The 14,964-nt window shown below is 51.9% G+C and overlaps 1 protein-coding gene across 2 annotated transcripts in view; it reads right to left on the reverse strand.

Annotated features, from left to right (window-relative positions):
* The window catches only part of LOC132824170 (tryptophan 5-hydroxylase 1), a 29,135-nt gene extending 21,004 nt beyond the window's left edge, over positions 1 to 8,131 (reverse strand). For both annotated transcript variants that reach the window (XM_060838450.1, XM_060838448.1), the window contains exon 1: positions 7,845 to 8,131. In XM_060838450.1, the coding sequence (XP_060694433.1) occupies positions 7,845 to 7,934 (90 nt within the window). In that variant the 5' untranslated portion in view covers positions 7,935 to 8,131. The remainder of the gene's footprint in view (positions 1 to 7,844) is intronic.
* Between the last annotated feature and the right edge of the window lie 6,833 nt (positions 8,132 to 14,964).

Below are 14,964 nucleotides of genomic sequence, written 5' to 3' on the forward strand. Positions count from 1 at the left end.
AAAATGTCCAGATTACTGAGGAGGAAGTGCTGAATGTCTTGAAATGGTTAAAGGTGGATAAATCCCCAGGACCTGATTAGGTGTATCGAGAACTCTGTGGGAAGCCAGAGGACTAATTGCTGGGCCTCTTGCTGAGATATCTATATCATCGATAGTCACAGGTGAGGTGCCGGAAGAATGGAGGTTGGCAAATGTGGTGCCACTGTTTAAGAAGGACAGTAAAGACAAGCCAGGGAGCTACAGACCAGTGAGCCTGACCTCGGTGGTGGGCAAATTGTTGGAGGGAATCCTGAGGGGCAGGTTGTACATGTATTTGGAAAGGCAAGGACTGATTCGGGATAGTCAACATGGCTTTATGCATGGGAAATCATGTCTCACAAACTTGTTTGAGTTTTTTTAAGTAACAAAGAAGATTGATGAGGGCAGAGCAGTAGATGTGACCTATGTGGACTTCAGTAAGGCATTCAACAAGGTTCCCCATGGGAGACTGATTAGCAAGTTTAGATCTCAGGAATACAGGGAGAACTAGCCATTTGGATATGGAACTGGCTCAAAGGTAGAAGACAGAGGGTGGTGGTGGAGGGTTGTTTTTCAGACTGGAGGCCTGTGACCAGTGGAGTGCCACAAGGATCGGTACTGGGCCCTCTACTTTTTGTCATTTACATGAAATTATTTGGATGTGAGCATAAGAGGTACAATTAGTCATTTTGCAGATGACACCAAAATTGGAGGTGTAGTGGACAGCGAAGAGGATTACCTCAGATTACAACAGGATCTGGACCAGATGGGCCAATGGGATGAGAAGTAGCAGATGGAGTTTAATTCAGATAAATGCAAGGTGCTGCATTTTGGGAAAGCAAATCTTAGCAGGACTTATACACTTAATGATAAGGTCCTAGGGAGTTTTGCTGAACAAAGAGACCTTGGAGTGCAGGTTCACTGCTCCTTGAAAGTGGAGTCACAGGTAGATAGAATAGTGAAGAAGGGGTTTGGTGTACTTTCCTTTATTGGTCAGAGTATTGAGTACTGGAGTTGGGAGGTCATGTTGCAGCTGTACAGGACATTGGTTAGGCCACTATTGGAATACTGCGTGCAATTTTGGTCTCCTTCCTATTGGAAAGATGTTGAGAAACTTGAAAGGGTTCAGAATAGATTTACAAGGACATTGCCATTGTTGGAGGAGCTGAGCTACAGGGAGAGGTTGAACAGGCTGGGGCTGTTTTCCCTGGAGCGTCGGAGGCTGAGGGGTGACCTTATAGAGGTTTGCAAAATTATGAGGGGTATGGATAGGATAAATAGACAAAGTTTTTTCCCTGGGGAGTCCAAGACTAGAGGGCATAGGTTTAGGGTGAGAGACCTAAGGGGCAACTTTTTCACGCAGAGGGTGGTATGTGTATGGAATGACCTGCCAGAGGATGTGGTGGAGGCTGGTACAATTGCAACATTTAAGAGGCATTTGGATTGATATATGAATAGGAAGGGTTTGGAGGGATATGGGCCGGGTGCTGGCAGGTGGGACTAGATTGGGTTGGGATATCAGGTCGGCATGGACGGGTTGGACTGAAGGGTCTGTATCCATGCTGTACATCTCTATGACTCTATGACTCTAAGGTATTAACAGCATTCTAAAAGTAGAGGCAGAGATTTTTTTTTCAATTTTTCAAATCACATACGGAGAACTGAGATGTACTGCTTACAATTCCTGTGCCATGTGAATACTTAAGGGCAGTTTGCATGGCCTGGTAGCTCAGTGGTTAACACTGCTGCCTCACAGCACCAGGGACCCAGTTCGATTCCAATCTTGGATGACTGACCAGGTGCTCCGGTTTCCTCCCACAATACAAAGATGTGCAGGTTAGGTGAATTGGCATGTTAAAGTGCCCAGTGTTCAGGGATGTGTAGGTTAGATGCATTAGTCAGGGGTAAATAGGGTAGGGGAATGGGTTTGGGTGGGATACTCTTCGAGAGTCGCTGTGGACCTGTTAGGCCGAGGGGCCTGTTTCCATATTGCAGGGTTTGTATGATTCTAGATTCTACGACAATTCATGTCTCCAGCTGCTTCAGCTCAAGCCCAGGGCTGTCAAGCTTGAAGAACAACTGAAGTCAGTGCAGAGCATCAGAGGGGCTGGACTGTACTTTACAGGAGGTGACCACCTGACAGGCAGGGAGGGGGAGAGAGGAGAGGTGTGAGATAAAGAGAATGCACATAGCCAGCCAGGAGAATAAGAAGACTTGGGCAGTACAGATGACCTCAGGGTGTGTGCACTCAACATTGGAGACTGTTGACAGGAATGGTGACATTTTGAGAAAGCTCAGTCCAGATCATGGCAGCAACTGGGAAGGAACAGGAAAATGTGAACATGCAGTTATTAATGCAGATTCCATAGAGGGTGTAGAGAGGGAAACAGCAGCTGTCACTACCCATAATACAGAGAGAATGTTAAAATCCTATGGTTAGCTTTTCAGAAGCTAGGGGGAAGTAGTTATACCTTAAAAAGTAGTAATCTCTGGATTACACTCAAAGCCATGGTGTAGAAGGCAGGCAATTGTTGGGGCAAGAGGTATCTATTTAACAAGGTTGAGTTGCATATCAACAGTACCAGATCCAATATCCCCACAGGGAGGTTCAGTATTTTGGTTCGCAAGGGTTTAAAACTAAATTGCGACACGGCTGAACACCAGTATATAAAAATAAAAAAGTGGAATTAAGTGCATGGAGGACTGAGAATGTTGGATAGTAATAGAGATGGAAGTAATATGTTAATACGTATGAGCATATTAAGGACTACAAGAAGTACAAAGCTAGTTTAGAATGCATGTATGTAAGTGCACAAATTGCAGAAGAAGGTTGATGAATTAGAAGAATGGCATAGTGTCAATAATGGAAATTAATCACAGAATTGTGCAAGAACATGAGAATGGTGATAATGGGGAACTTCAATATTTGGGATTTTTTTTAACACATTCATGGGATGTGGGGCTGACCTAGCTAGCAATGACCAAATTATCTGAACAAACAATAAAAAACAAACAGTGATTGGGATAATATCAGAATAAAGTGAAAGGTGGTGGTGGAGTGGGATAGAATTTATGAAATTGTTCAGGAGAACTTTCTTGACCAATATATCCTTTGTCCAACTACAAAGAAAGCATTCTAGGATCTAGGGCTAGGAAATGAGGCAGCCAAAGCGGACTAGGGGCTGAATCTTCCAAGATATCAGTTCCGTGTCATTTCTGATGCATTTCATGAAGGGTTTCTCTGCATGACTGCAAGGGAGATTTCTCGTGCTATCTTCCCAAACTTGCTTCTTTAAATACACACCATGTCCCAGTGGCACCCTGCTCATTGTATTCTCCCACTTGCCACAGGCTGAAGTACTGACCACTGTTGGGACTTTAATAGCAGCACATTTTAATTTCAGCTGTGCAACTAGTCAAGTACTAGGCATCCACAGATCATAGAATTGTAGCATCCCTACAGTATAGAAAAAGGCTATTCAGCCCATTGAGTCCACATCAACTCTCTGAAAACCATCCCACCCTGACCCAGCCCCCACTCTTTCTCAAAAACCCCACATTACCATGGCTAATCCACCTAACCTGCACAGCCCTGGAGACTATGGGGTAATTTTAAGTGTAGCCAATCCACAAATCTGCACATCTTTGGACTGTGAGAGGAAACCCACACAGACATAGGGAGAATGTGTAAACTTCTGAGAGACACAGTTACATAAGGCTGAAATTGAACTCGAATCCCTGGCACTACCCACTCAGTACTCACCACATGAACCACTACAAGGTTCCTGTCAATTGCCCCAGACAGATTAGACAAAGGGATATTGGCACCACGCTTTGCCAACAGGTACTTGGAGGTCCTGGTAGACAGGAAGCATGTCCCTCACTGCCTGTGGAGCATGCCTTGATATCCTGGTGATGGTGACTGACAGCGGAGCAGAGGAGCGAGCATTCTGCTGGTGTGCCAACTTAGTAATAACTTTCACGTCAGAAATTGTGACCATCAAGTTTCTACCTTGTGAGTGGGAGAAACTGTTCAACAATGAGGTAAGATTGTGGCTTCTCACCACTCACCAGTGAAAATCTCATTGCACTATTCAACAATGACACACTTTGCTACTACCGCGGATAGTTCCTGATTGACAATCTCATATGATTCTCTGAACATTCTCGCCAATGCACACATCATTCAGAACCTGGGAAATTTCCATCCCAAGGGTCTGAGGCGATGGGGAGGGGACCTAGTATCAAAATTTAGATTAGTGATTGAAAATAAGCAAGGAACAAATTAAAGCAGAATTGGAAGAGAGCTAACTTCAATGGCAAGAGGAAATCCAGTCAGGGTAAAGTGAAGTGAAAGCTATAAGGGGACAATAGGTGATTTTTAAGAAAAAGATGTTTTAAGTGGAGATTTAATACATTTCAAGAAGAGAAAATGGAGAGGAACCAAAGTTGAGGATACCATGAAAGACATGACATACCTGGGCAATTTTCCACATTGTCACATAAATGTCAGTATTCTAACTGTACTGGAACAGCTTGTCTAAGAGAGTGGTAAGTTCTAGAGCATGCATCTTTAGTACAATGCCAGAATATTGTCAAGGTCCATGGCCTTTGTTGTATCCAGTGCCTCCAGACATTTCTTGATATCACGTGGAATGAATAAGGTTGGCTGAAGACTGACATCTGTGATGATGGAAAGTTCTTGGAAAGGCTGAGACTAATCATCCATTTCTCACTTCTGGCTGACAGTTGTTGCCCATTCTTTAGCCTTATCTTTTGCACCGATGTGCTGGGCTCTCCCATCATTCAGAATGAGGATATTTGTGGAGCCTCTTCCTATAGTGCATTAATTGTGCCCTAACTGTTCACGATTGGATGCAGCAGAACTGCAGAGCTTAGACCTGATCTATTAGTGTGGAATCGCTTCGTTCTGTCTGTCATTGCTGCTTATGCTGTTTGACACCTAAATAGTCCTGTTCTGTACCTTCACCAGGTTGACACCTCATTTTTAAGTAAGGTTGGTGCTGCTTCTGGCGTCCCCGCCCGCACTCTTCATTGATCAAGGGTTGATCCCCTTGCTTGAGGGTAATGGTTGAGTTGGGGAAATGCTGGGCCATGAGGTTACAGATTGCATTGGTGCTGCTGCTGCTGATGGGCTATAACACCTCAGGGATGCCCAGTTTTAAATTGTCTATCTCATTTAGCATCGTGATAGTGCCACACAACCCAATGGTGGGTATCCTAACGTGAAGACGGGACTTTGTTTCCATATAGGACTGTCTGGTTGTCACTGTCACCTTTGCTGTATGGACAGATGCATCTGCAGTAGTAAGGATGAGGTCAAGTATTATTTTCCCTCTTGTTGGTTCACTCACCACTTGCCACAGACCGAGTCTAGCAGTAATGTCCTTTAGGACTCAACTAGCTCAATCAGTAGTGCTGCTATTGAGCCACATTCAGTGAGGTCTTCCACCAGAATACATTCTGCACCCTTATCATGCTCAGTGTTTCTTCCATGTGCTGTTCAATATAGAAGAGTACTGATTCACCAGCTGAGGACAGAGTGGTGCATGGTAATCAGCAGGAGGTACCTCGCCCATATTTACTGATACTATGAGACTTCGCAGGGTCCAGGATCAATGTTGAGGACTTCTAAAGCAGATCCTGGCTAAAGAATTTTATGTAGGCCAGACCAGGTAGGGACAACAGTTTTCCTTCCCGAAAGAGCATTATTGAATCTGATGGGTTTTTCTAACAATCAATAATTGTGATCATTAAGACTTTTAATTCCATGGTGGAATTTGAACCCAGTTAAATGTAAAATCATTGTGAGGAAGATCATATTTTCTAATATGTATGTCCAGAAGCCAAGTTATTGATCCGTGGTTCTGGATCACCCATAGGTTGAGTTGTTCTAGTTCAGTGCTGGCTATTAAAAGGGAAGTGAATAAACTGAAAATTCTGATAAGGGAGCACAAAAGGGGGAACCACTTGCGCCAATTAGTGATTATCTGTTAATTAGTTAGTACATTCATATTATGGACCTCTTTTCATTCATTTCAGTCATAAGGTGCTGAAAGTGCAATTTGATCACAGGAAACTGAAGATCCAAGAGCCCAGTCCCTACGCAAATAACTGTCTTTCCATAACCAGCTTGAAGGATTGTGGAACTAACAGTGTAAGGTTTGAGAAGGAAGTGGATGCATGAATTCAATGTCAAATCAGGGCCAGAGAGGTAAAAGAAGGCAGCAGAGATACAGATTAAGTGGGGTGGGGTGGACAGAAAGGAAAAATATGCTTTTAAAAAATACATTTTTAATTCTCCAATGCTTGTAACTGTAATGACTCTACACACTTGCAAATGACTATGTTGTTCGGAGTCATAGGTTAATAATCATAGGGTAGCTGTGAATACTTAGGTTGAAACAGACAGGACCTCTCTCTGGGAAATTTAGTTCTTATTTACCAAGCAAATACACAGAATTCTGAGGACGGCTCATTGGACCCGAAACGTTAATTCTGATTTCTCTTCACAGATGCTGCCAGATCTTTTCCAGCAACCTTGTGCTTTTGTGACACAGAATTCAATGGACTTCCAAATGTTGAGGCAAAAAGCTGCTGTCTGGGCAGAAGGTAGGGGTGTGACAGCATCTCCGACAGTAAATGGCTGGATTTCCTGTTGTAACATTGAGGCTGCTGTAACACTTGCTCAGAAATAACGGTGGGATGCCATTATTATCTCGGCTATGGCGCCGTCAAAAAAGGCATCAGCATTTTTACACAACCACATTTGTTGTGGTCAGGACTACTGTCACTTTAGTTTCAAATCGGTTAGACAGTCCTTCCTCAATGCGCTTACCTGAGTAGCGGGGGAGGGTGTAGTTTGAAGGTCAACCAGTCTCCAAACTTTCAAACAGGTTTGACCTACAATCCTACTTAATTTCACAAGGGTTGACCAGGGGTCAGCTATGTATAGCCGGCTTTAGTTAATGCGCAATAAACAGGTCTCTAAACGCTGGATTACCTCCGAGCGGCTCCAGTGGCAGGAGAAGCTAAAAGTGAGTTTGGGGATGAGCAAAGTGGTTATTAGTGAACATCACAAATCTACCTCTGCCCAGGCTCACCGTTCGCCCATTCCCAGCTCTCCACTATAGGCTTGGGCCAGACAACCAGCGACCATCAACAATCCTGACCGCTGCTAACAATGACAGGGGCCTGCAGGCAGCAACAACATCTGTATGGGAGCAATTGGGTGGAGTGCTGTGACCTTCGAAGGAAACGGGCAGTCTGTGATTGATTGACACAAATCTCTGTTGCACACACAGATCCCTCACACATTAAATCCAGCAAAGCCGCCGAGGCACTGGGTCAGAGGCAGAGCATCTCAAACTGATGCAGATTTGGATGTCTGTGAGTCCACACTCACAGCCTGCACACAGGATACATCAGATTTGGATGGACTTTCTGACCCGTTCTGGCTCTGCAACAATATTGATGTAATCAGAGAAACTACACAATACCGTTTCTGTTAGTGAAAGTCTCTCTGTAGAAGTGTTTCTGTGCTGGCTACCTCATGTCCTGTGGAGATACTGTACCGTCCAACATCCAGCCTCCCACTTCTTGAGGGTCTCTCGGCGACGATTTCCCTTCAACATTCACGACCATTTTGACCAACTGAAGCTCTAGAACATCAGCCAGTGGTCATGTACCTTTAGTGGTGAAGGGATTCATCAGTTGCCCCCCACCCCAGCAAACCCTTCGTCCCCGATCGCCCCCCGAGCTTCCCCAGAAATAACCCCCGAAACAGTCGCAGCAACTCGACTAACCTCGTTGTTCAGGTGCTTCTCGTCCATCCCGGAGTTCACAGACTCAAAGGATCGCCCTCTCCTGGGACCCTCGAACCTGTTGGAGTACATGGCGCTGCTACTTGTCTGCCCGCCTCCTGCTCTCTGTCCACTCGGTCTCCTGTCCCTGCGCTGCCTGGCAATGATACCCTGTCCTGCCTGCTCTCCTGCCTGCTCTCCTGCCCAGTGCACCTGCCCTGTCCTGCCCTGGTACCGTGCCCTGCGCTCTGTCCTCTCTCTGCTGTTGTACCTGCTCTGCCCGAGTTATCTTGTTGTAGTCTGGCGCCTTCTGCTCTCCTCTCGCCTGCTGCGCTCAACTATTTATAGCTGGCTTGGGACCGTCCCACCCCCCCCCCCCCCCCGAGAGCCTTTTAATCCCCCTCCCCTCCTCCGGCAAGTTACTCAAAAGCAAACATGAAAATGAACACAGTCACGTCATTCTGGCCACCATCCTGAGTTACTGCTCAGGCAGCAGGGGGTTGTGTGTGCAGGGGGTTGTGTGTGCAGGGGGCTCTGTGTGTGCAGGGGGCTGTGTGTGCAGGGGGCTGTGTGTGCAGGGCGCTGTGTGTGCAGGGGGTTGTGTGTGGAGGGGGCTGTGGGCAGTAGGTTGTGGGCAAGGGGCTGTGTGTAGAGGGCTTGTGCAGGTGGCTGGGGGCACGTGGGGTGTGTGTCGGGGGCTATGTGTGCAGGGCGCTGTGTGTGCAGGGCGCTGTGTGTGCAGGGCGCTGTGTGTGCAGGGGTCTGTGTGTGCGGGGGTCTGTGTGTGCGGGGGCCTGTGTGTGCGGGATTTATGTGCAGGAGGCTGTGAGCAGAGGGCTGTGTGAGCAGGGGGCTGTGTGAGCAGGGGGCTGTGTGAGCAGGGGGCTGTGTGTGCAGGGAGCAGTGTGTGCAGGGATTAGTGTGTGTAGTGGACTGTGTGCAGGAGGCTGTGTGCAAGGAGCTGTGGGCAGGGGACTGTGTTCAGGGGGCTGTGTGTGCAGGTGGCTCTGTGTGCAGGGGGCTGTGGACAGGTGCTGTGGGCAGGGGCCTGTGGGTGCAGGGGCCTGTGGGTGCAGGGTGCTGTGGGTGCAGGGTGCTGTGTGTGCAGGGGGCAGTGTGTGCAGGGGGCAGTGTGTGCAGGGCGCTATGTGCGCAAGGGACATGTGTGCGCAGGGGGCTGTGTGCACAGCGGTCTGTGTGCAGGAGGCTGTGGGCAAAGGGCTGTGTGTGCAGGGTGCTGTGTGTAGTGGGCCATCTGCAGAAGGCTGTGGGCAGGGGGCTGTGGAGGATGTGTGCAGTAGGATGTGTGCAGTAGGATGTGGGCAGGAGGCTGTGTGTGCAGGGTGCTGTGTGTAGTGTGCTGGAGGCTGTGTGTGCGGGAGGCTGTGTGTGCGGGAGGCTGTGTGTGCAGGGGGCTGTGTGTGCAGGGGGCTGTGTGTGCAGAGGGCTGTGTGCAGGGGGCTGGGGGCACGGGGGTGTGTGTAGAGGGCTGTGGGCAGGAGGCTTTCTGTGTGCAGGGGGCTGTGTGCAGGGCGCTGTGTGTGCAGGGCGCTGTGTGTGCAGGGCGCTGTGTGTAGTGAGCTGTGTGCAGAGGGCTGTGTGTGCGGGGTGCTGTGTGTAGTGGGCCGTGTGCTGGAGGCTGTGTGGGCAGGAGGCTGTGTGGGCAGGAGGCTGTGTGTGCAGAGGGCTGTGTGTGCAGAGGGCTATGTGTGCAGAGGGCTGTGTGTGCAGGGTGGTGTGTGTGCAGGGTGGTGTGTGTGCAGGGTGGTGTGTGTGCAGGGGGCAGTGTGTGCAGGGTGGTGTGTGTGCAGGGGGCAGTGTGTGCGGGGGGCTGTATGCAGGGAGCTGTGTACAGAGGGCTGAGGGCGGGGCGCTGTGTGCAGGGGTCAGTGTGTGCAGGGGGCAGTGTGTGCAGGGGGCATTGTGCAAGGAGCTGTGGGCAGGGGGCTGTGTATAGAGAGCTGTGGGCAGGAGGCTCTTTGTAGGGTGCTGTGTGCAGGAGGCAGTGTGCAGGGGGCTGTGTGTAAGGGGTGTGTGTGCAGGAGGCTGTGTGCAGGGCGCTGTGTGCAGGGCGCTGTGTGCAGGAGGTTGTGGGCAGGGGGCTGTGGGCAGGGGGCTCTTTGTAAGGTGCTGTGTGCAGGAGACAGTGTGCAGGGGGCTGTGTGTAACGGGGGTGTGTGCAGGAGGCTGTGTGTGCGGGGGCAGTGTGTGCAGGGGGCAGTTTGTAGAGGGCTGTGTGCAGGGGGCTGTGTGTGCAGGGGGCAGTGTGTAGAGGGCTGTGTGCAGGGGGCTGGGGGCACGGGTGTATGTGCAGAGGGTTGTGGGCAGGGGGCTATGGGCAGGGAGCTGTGTCAGAGGCTGTGTGTAAGGGGCTGTGGGAAGGGGTCTGTAGGCTGGGGGCTGTGTGTGCAGGGGGCTGTGTGTGCAGGGGGCTGTGTGTGCAGGGGGCTGTGTTGGGCGCTGTGTGCTGGGCGCTGTGGGCTGGGGCAGTGTGTCGGAGGCTGTAAGGGTCTGTGTGCAGGGGGCTGTGTGCAGGGTGCTGTGTGCAGGGTGCTGTGTGCAGGGGGCTGTGTGCAGGGTGCTGTGTGCAGGGGGCTGTGTGCAGGGGGCTGTGTGCAGGGGGCTGTGTGTGCAGGGGGCAGTGTGTGCAGGGGGCAGTGTGCAGGGGGCAGTGTGTGCAGGGGGCTGTGTGTGCAGGGGGCTGTGTGCAATGGGGCTGTGTGTGCAGGAGGCTGTGTGTGCAGGGGGCTGTGTGTGCAGGGTGGTGTGTGCAGGGTGGTGTGTGCAGGGTGGTGTGTGCAGGGGGCAGTGTTTGCAGGGGGCAGTGTGTGCAGGGGGCAGTGTGTAGAGGGCTGTATGCAGGGAGCTGTGTACAGAGGGCTGAGGGCGGGGCGCTGTGTGCAGGGGGCAGTGTGTGCAGGGGGCAGTGTGTGCAGGGGGCTTTGTGCAGGGCGCTGTGTATAGAGAGCTGTGGGCAGGAGGCTGTGGGCAGGAGGCTCTTTGTAGGGTGCTGTGTGCAGGAGGCAGTGTGCAGGGGGCTGTGTGTAAGGGGTGTGTGTGCAGGGGGCTGTGTGTGCAGGGGGCTGTGTGTGCAGGGGGCTGTGTGTGCAGGGCGCTGTGTGCAGGGCGCTGTGGGTAACGGGGGTGTGTGCAGGAGGCTGTGTGTGCGGGGGCAGTGTGTGCAGGGGGCAGTTTGTAGAGGGCTGTGTGCAGGGGGCTGTGTGTGCAGGGGGCAGTGTGTAGAGGGCTGTGTGCAGGGGGCTGGGGGCACGGGTGTATGTGCAGAGGGTTGTGGGCAGGGGGCTATGGGCAGGGAGCTGTGTCGGAGGCTGTGTGTAAGGGGCTGTGGGAAGGGGTCTGTAGGCTGGGGGCAGTGTGTAGGGGGGCTGTGTGTGCAGGGGGCTGTGTGTGTAGGGGGCTGTGCTGGGCGCTGTGTGCTGGGCGCTGTGGGCTGGGGCAGTGTGTCGGAGGCTGTAAGGGTCTGTGGGCTGGGGCTGTGTGCAGGGGGCTGTGTGCAGGGGGCTGTGTGCAGGGGGCTGTGTGCGCAGGGGGCTGTGTGTGCAGGGGGCTGTGTGTGCAGGGGGTGTGTGTGCAGGAGGCTGTGTGTGCAGGGTGGTGTGTGCAGGGGGCAGTGTGTGCAGGGGGCAGTGTGTGCAGGGGGCAGTGTGTGCAGGGGGCTTTGTGCAAGGAGCTGTGTATAGAGAGCTCTTTGCAGGAGGCAGTGTGCAGGAGGCAGTGTGCAGGGGGCTGTGTGTAAGGGGTGTGTGTGCAGGGCGCTGTGTGCAGGGCGCTGTGTGCAGGGCGCTGTGTGCAGGAGGTTGTGGGCAGGGGGCTGTGGGCAGGTGGCTCTTTGTAGGGTGCTGTGTGCAGGAGACAGTGTGCAGGGGGCTGTGTGTAACGGGGGGGGTGTGCAGGAGGCTGTGTGTGCGGGGGCAGTGTGTGCAGGGGGCAGTTTGTAGAGGGCTGTGTGCAGGGGGCTGTGTGTGCAGGGGGCAGTGTGTAGAGGGCTGTGTGCAGGGGGCTGGGGGCACGGGTGTATGTGCAGAGGGTTGTGGGCAGGGGGCTATGGGCAGGGAGCTGTGTCGGAGGCTGTGTGTAAGGGGCTGTGGGAAGGGGTCTGTAGGCTGGGGGCTGTGTGTGTAGGGGGGCTGTGTGTGCAGGGGGCTGTGTGTGCAGGGGGCTGTGTGCTGGGCGCTGTGTGCTGGGCGCTGTGGGCTGGGGCAGTGTGTCGGAGGCTGTAAGGGTCTGTGGGCTGGGGCAGTGTGTCGGGGGCTGTGGGCAGGGGGCTGTGGGCAGGGGGCTGTGGGCAGGGGGCTGTGGGCAGGGGCTCTTTGTAGGGGGCTGTGTGCAGGGGGCTGTGTGCAGGGGGCTCTTTGTAGGGTGCTGTGTGCGCAAGGTGGTGTGCGCAAGGTGGTGTGTGCAGGGGGCTGTGTGTGCAGGGGGCTGTGTGTGCAGGGGGCTGTGTGTGCAGGGGGCTCTTTGTAAGGTGCTGTGTGCAGGAGGCATTGTGCAGGGGGTTGTGTGTAAGGGGTGTGTGCAGGAGGCTGTGTGCGCAAGGTGGTGTGCGCAGGGGGCAGTGTGTAGAGGGCTGTATGCAGGGAGCTGTGTGCAGGGGGCTGTGTGTGCAGGGGGCTGTGTGTGCAGGGGGCTGTGTGTGCAAGGAGGCTCTTTGTAGGGTGCTGTGTGTAAGGGGTGTGTGTGCAGGGCGCTGTGTGCAGGGCGCTGTGTGCAGGGCGCTCTTTGTAGGGTGCTGTGTGCAGGAGGCAGTGTGCAGGGGGCTGTGTATAAGGGGTGTGTGTGCAGGGCGCTGTGTGTAGGGCGCTGTGTGCAGGAGGTTGTGGGCAGGGGGCTGTGGGCAGGGGGCTCTTTGTAGGGTGCTGTGTGCAGGAGACAGTGTGCAGGGGGCTGTGTGTAACGGCGGTGTGTGCAGGAGGCTGTGTGTGCGGGGGCAGTGTGTGCAGGGGGCAGTTTGTAGAGGGCTGTGTGCAGGGGGCTGTGTGTGCAGGGGGCAGTGTGTAGAGGGCTGTGTGCAGGGGGCTGGGGGCACGGGTGTATGTGCAGAGGGTTGTGGGCAGGGGGCTATGGGCAGGGAGCTGTGTCGGAGGCTGTGTGTAAGGGGCTGTGGGAAGGGGTCTGTAGGCTGGGGGCTGTGTGTGTAGGGGGGCTGTGTGTGTAGGGGGCTGTGCTGGGCGCTGTGTGCTGGGCGCTGTGGGCTGGGGCAGTGTGTCGGAGGCTGTAAGGGTCTGTGGGCTGGGGCAGTGTGTCGGGGGCTGTGGGCTGTGGGCTGGGGGCGGTGTGGGGATGTGCTGGGGGCTGTCTAGAGGGGGCAGTGTGTTTAGGGCAGGAACACAAGTAGTTGCACAACAAGCAACGTCAGTATTTCATACTTTCCCATTGAATACACACCCCCAGGAAAGAATAACAAACTATTTTTACTAAAGTGACGTGGGAACCCAAAGGGGAAAGAAAAACCGGAAAGCAAACATTGTGATGCAGTGAAAAGGTGAAAATAAAAGGAGTTTGAGTGGTTGGAAGTTACAAAGTACACAGATTGTGGAAGTCACAAAGTGTCCCCCATCAAACACAAAGCGGCCCACCAAGGGCTCCAGGAAGTGACAACTGTGCTTTTCCGAAACAACTCGTTCTTGGGGGTTACTGGGATGTTGCTCATGTCAGTGCTCAGGCACGGGAGCAGCTGTTGGTCCAACCTCGCACCGACAGTTTAATGCCAACAGTCTCTGGCTGGGCATGTTCATCCCGCCCGCCGAACGGAACCATCGCATATTCCCCGCCGAGTCGGTAGCGCTTGCAGCTTCTCGCCTCCGGACAACATCTGAGTGACCATCCCTCATACCCTCAGTCCTCTTCCGCTGGTTTTATCTCCATCATTCAATCTTTCACACTCTCTCCTTCCACCTTTCTCTATTGCTACTTGACCCTGTAATTCTCCTGTTTACATCTTTATCTGTTTCCCTCCGATCTCTGTCTTTTATTTTCTATTTTTCCCTATCCTTATATACTCGTTTACTTTTATTTCAACTATCCGTTTTCCAATCGGTTTTGTTTGGATCCTATGGGAATAACGTTTGTTATGACTTGTTCCCCCGGTCTCCCCGTCTCTCACTAGTCCCATCCATGTCTCTTTTGTTTCCAAGTCGCTCTGTTTCCACCCTGCCCTGCCTTATTTCTCTGAACATTCCTTCCAGTCCAGTCATTGATTTATTGTTCTACCTTCTCGTGTTTATCTGTGTCTGTTTTCACTGTCGTTATAGTGTTTACCTGTCGTTGCCTGTACTCGGTTTATCAACACCTCCCTATGTCTGTGTTTCTGTCTTTGCCTGGCTCTGTACAGTTCGCTCATTCCTGCTTTGCTATCTACACTCATCTATTTAACTTAAACTCTCTTCCTCTGTTTCTTTACGTTCTGCCGGGGTTCTCTTCCTCTTTGTCAAACTTTAATATTAAACTCCCAACATAACGGAAAACACTGCCCGCGTTTCGATTACACCACACTCAGTATAGAATTGTTCCCAATCTTTCTTCCAGCGTCGATAGGACCTTGCGGAAATCATATGATAGCAAGACCCTTGAGGGAAATGCTGGGCGAGGCAGTGTGGTTAGAGAGAGAATTGAATTTTTCTCTGTCCCTGTGACAGCCGGATCACACAAGTTTATCAGTGGGCAGATGTCACAAGTCTCTTAGATACAGTTTGAACATGTAAGGGCACTGAGAAAGAATGGGGGAACGGGACTAACCAGGTTACTTGTCAGAGAAACGACTCTTGAGGCTCCTCATGATGGAGTGGTGGTATGGCTACCTCCGAACCAGGAGGCCCAGGTTATAGCTCCCTTATCTGGAGATGTGAAATAACATCTCTGAGCAGGTTGATTAAAAAGGTATTTTGACACGACTCTTCTACATTGGAAACATCCGATGATTGTCTGTATCGATGTAAATGTAAGCCTTGGTAATCACAGAGCCTGGAGTTTGGTCTGGTAAAAATGTGTGTGCAGTCCATTTCGAAGGAAAGGCGAATCATGTTGGAGCATTTGAAGTAGTCAGTGTCAACTCTGTCTGAACTAACTGAGTTAAGATATATTGCAGGAAATAGGAGCATGAAGG

The sequence above is a fragment of the Hemiscyllium ocellatum genome, chromosome 18 (genome assembly GCF_020745735.1).
Source record: "Hemiscyllium ocellatum isolate sHemOce1 chromosome 18, sHemOce1.pat.X.cur, whole genome shotgun sequence".
NCBI classification, from domain to species: Eukaryota; Metazoa; Chordata; class Chondrichthyes; order Orectolobiformes; family Hemiscylliidae; genus Hemiscyllium; species Hemiscyllium ocellatum.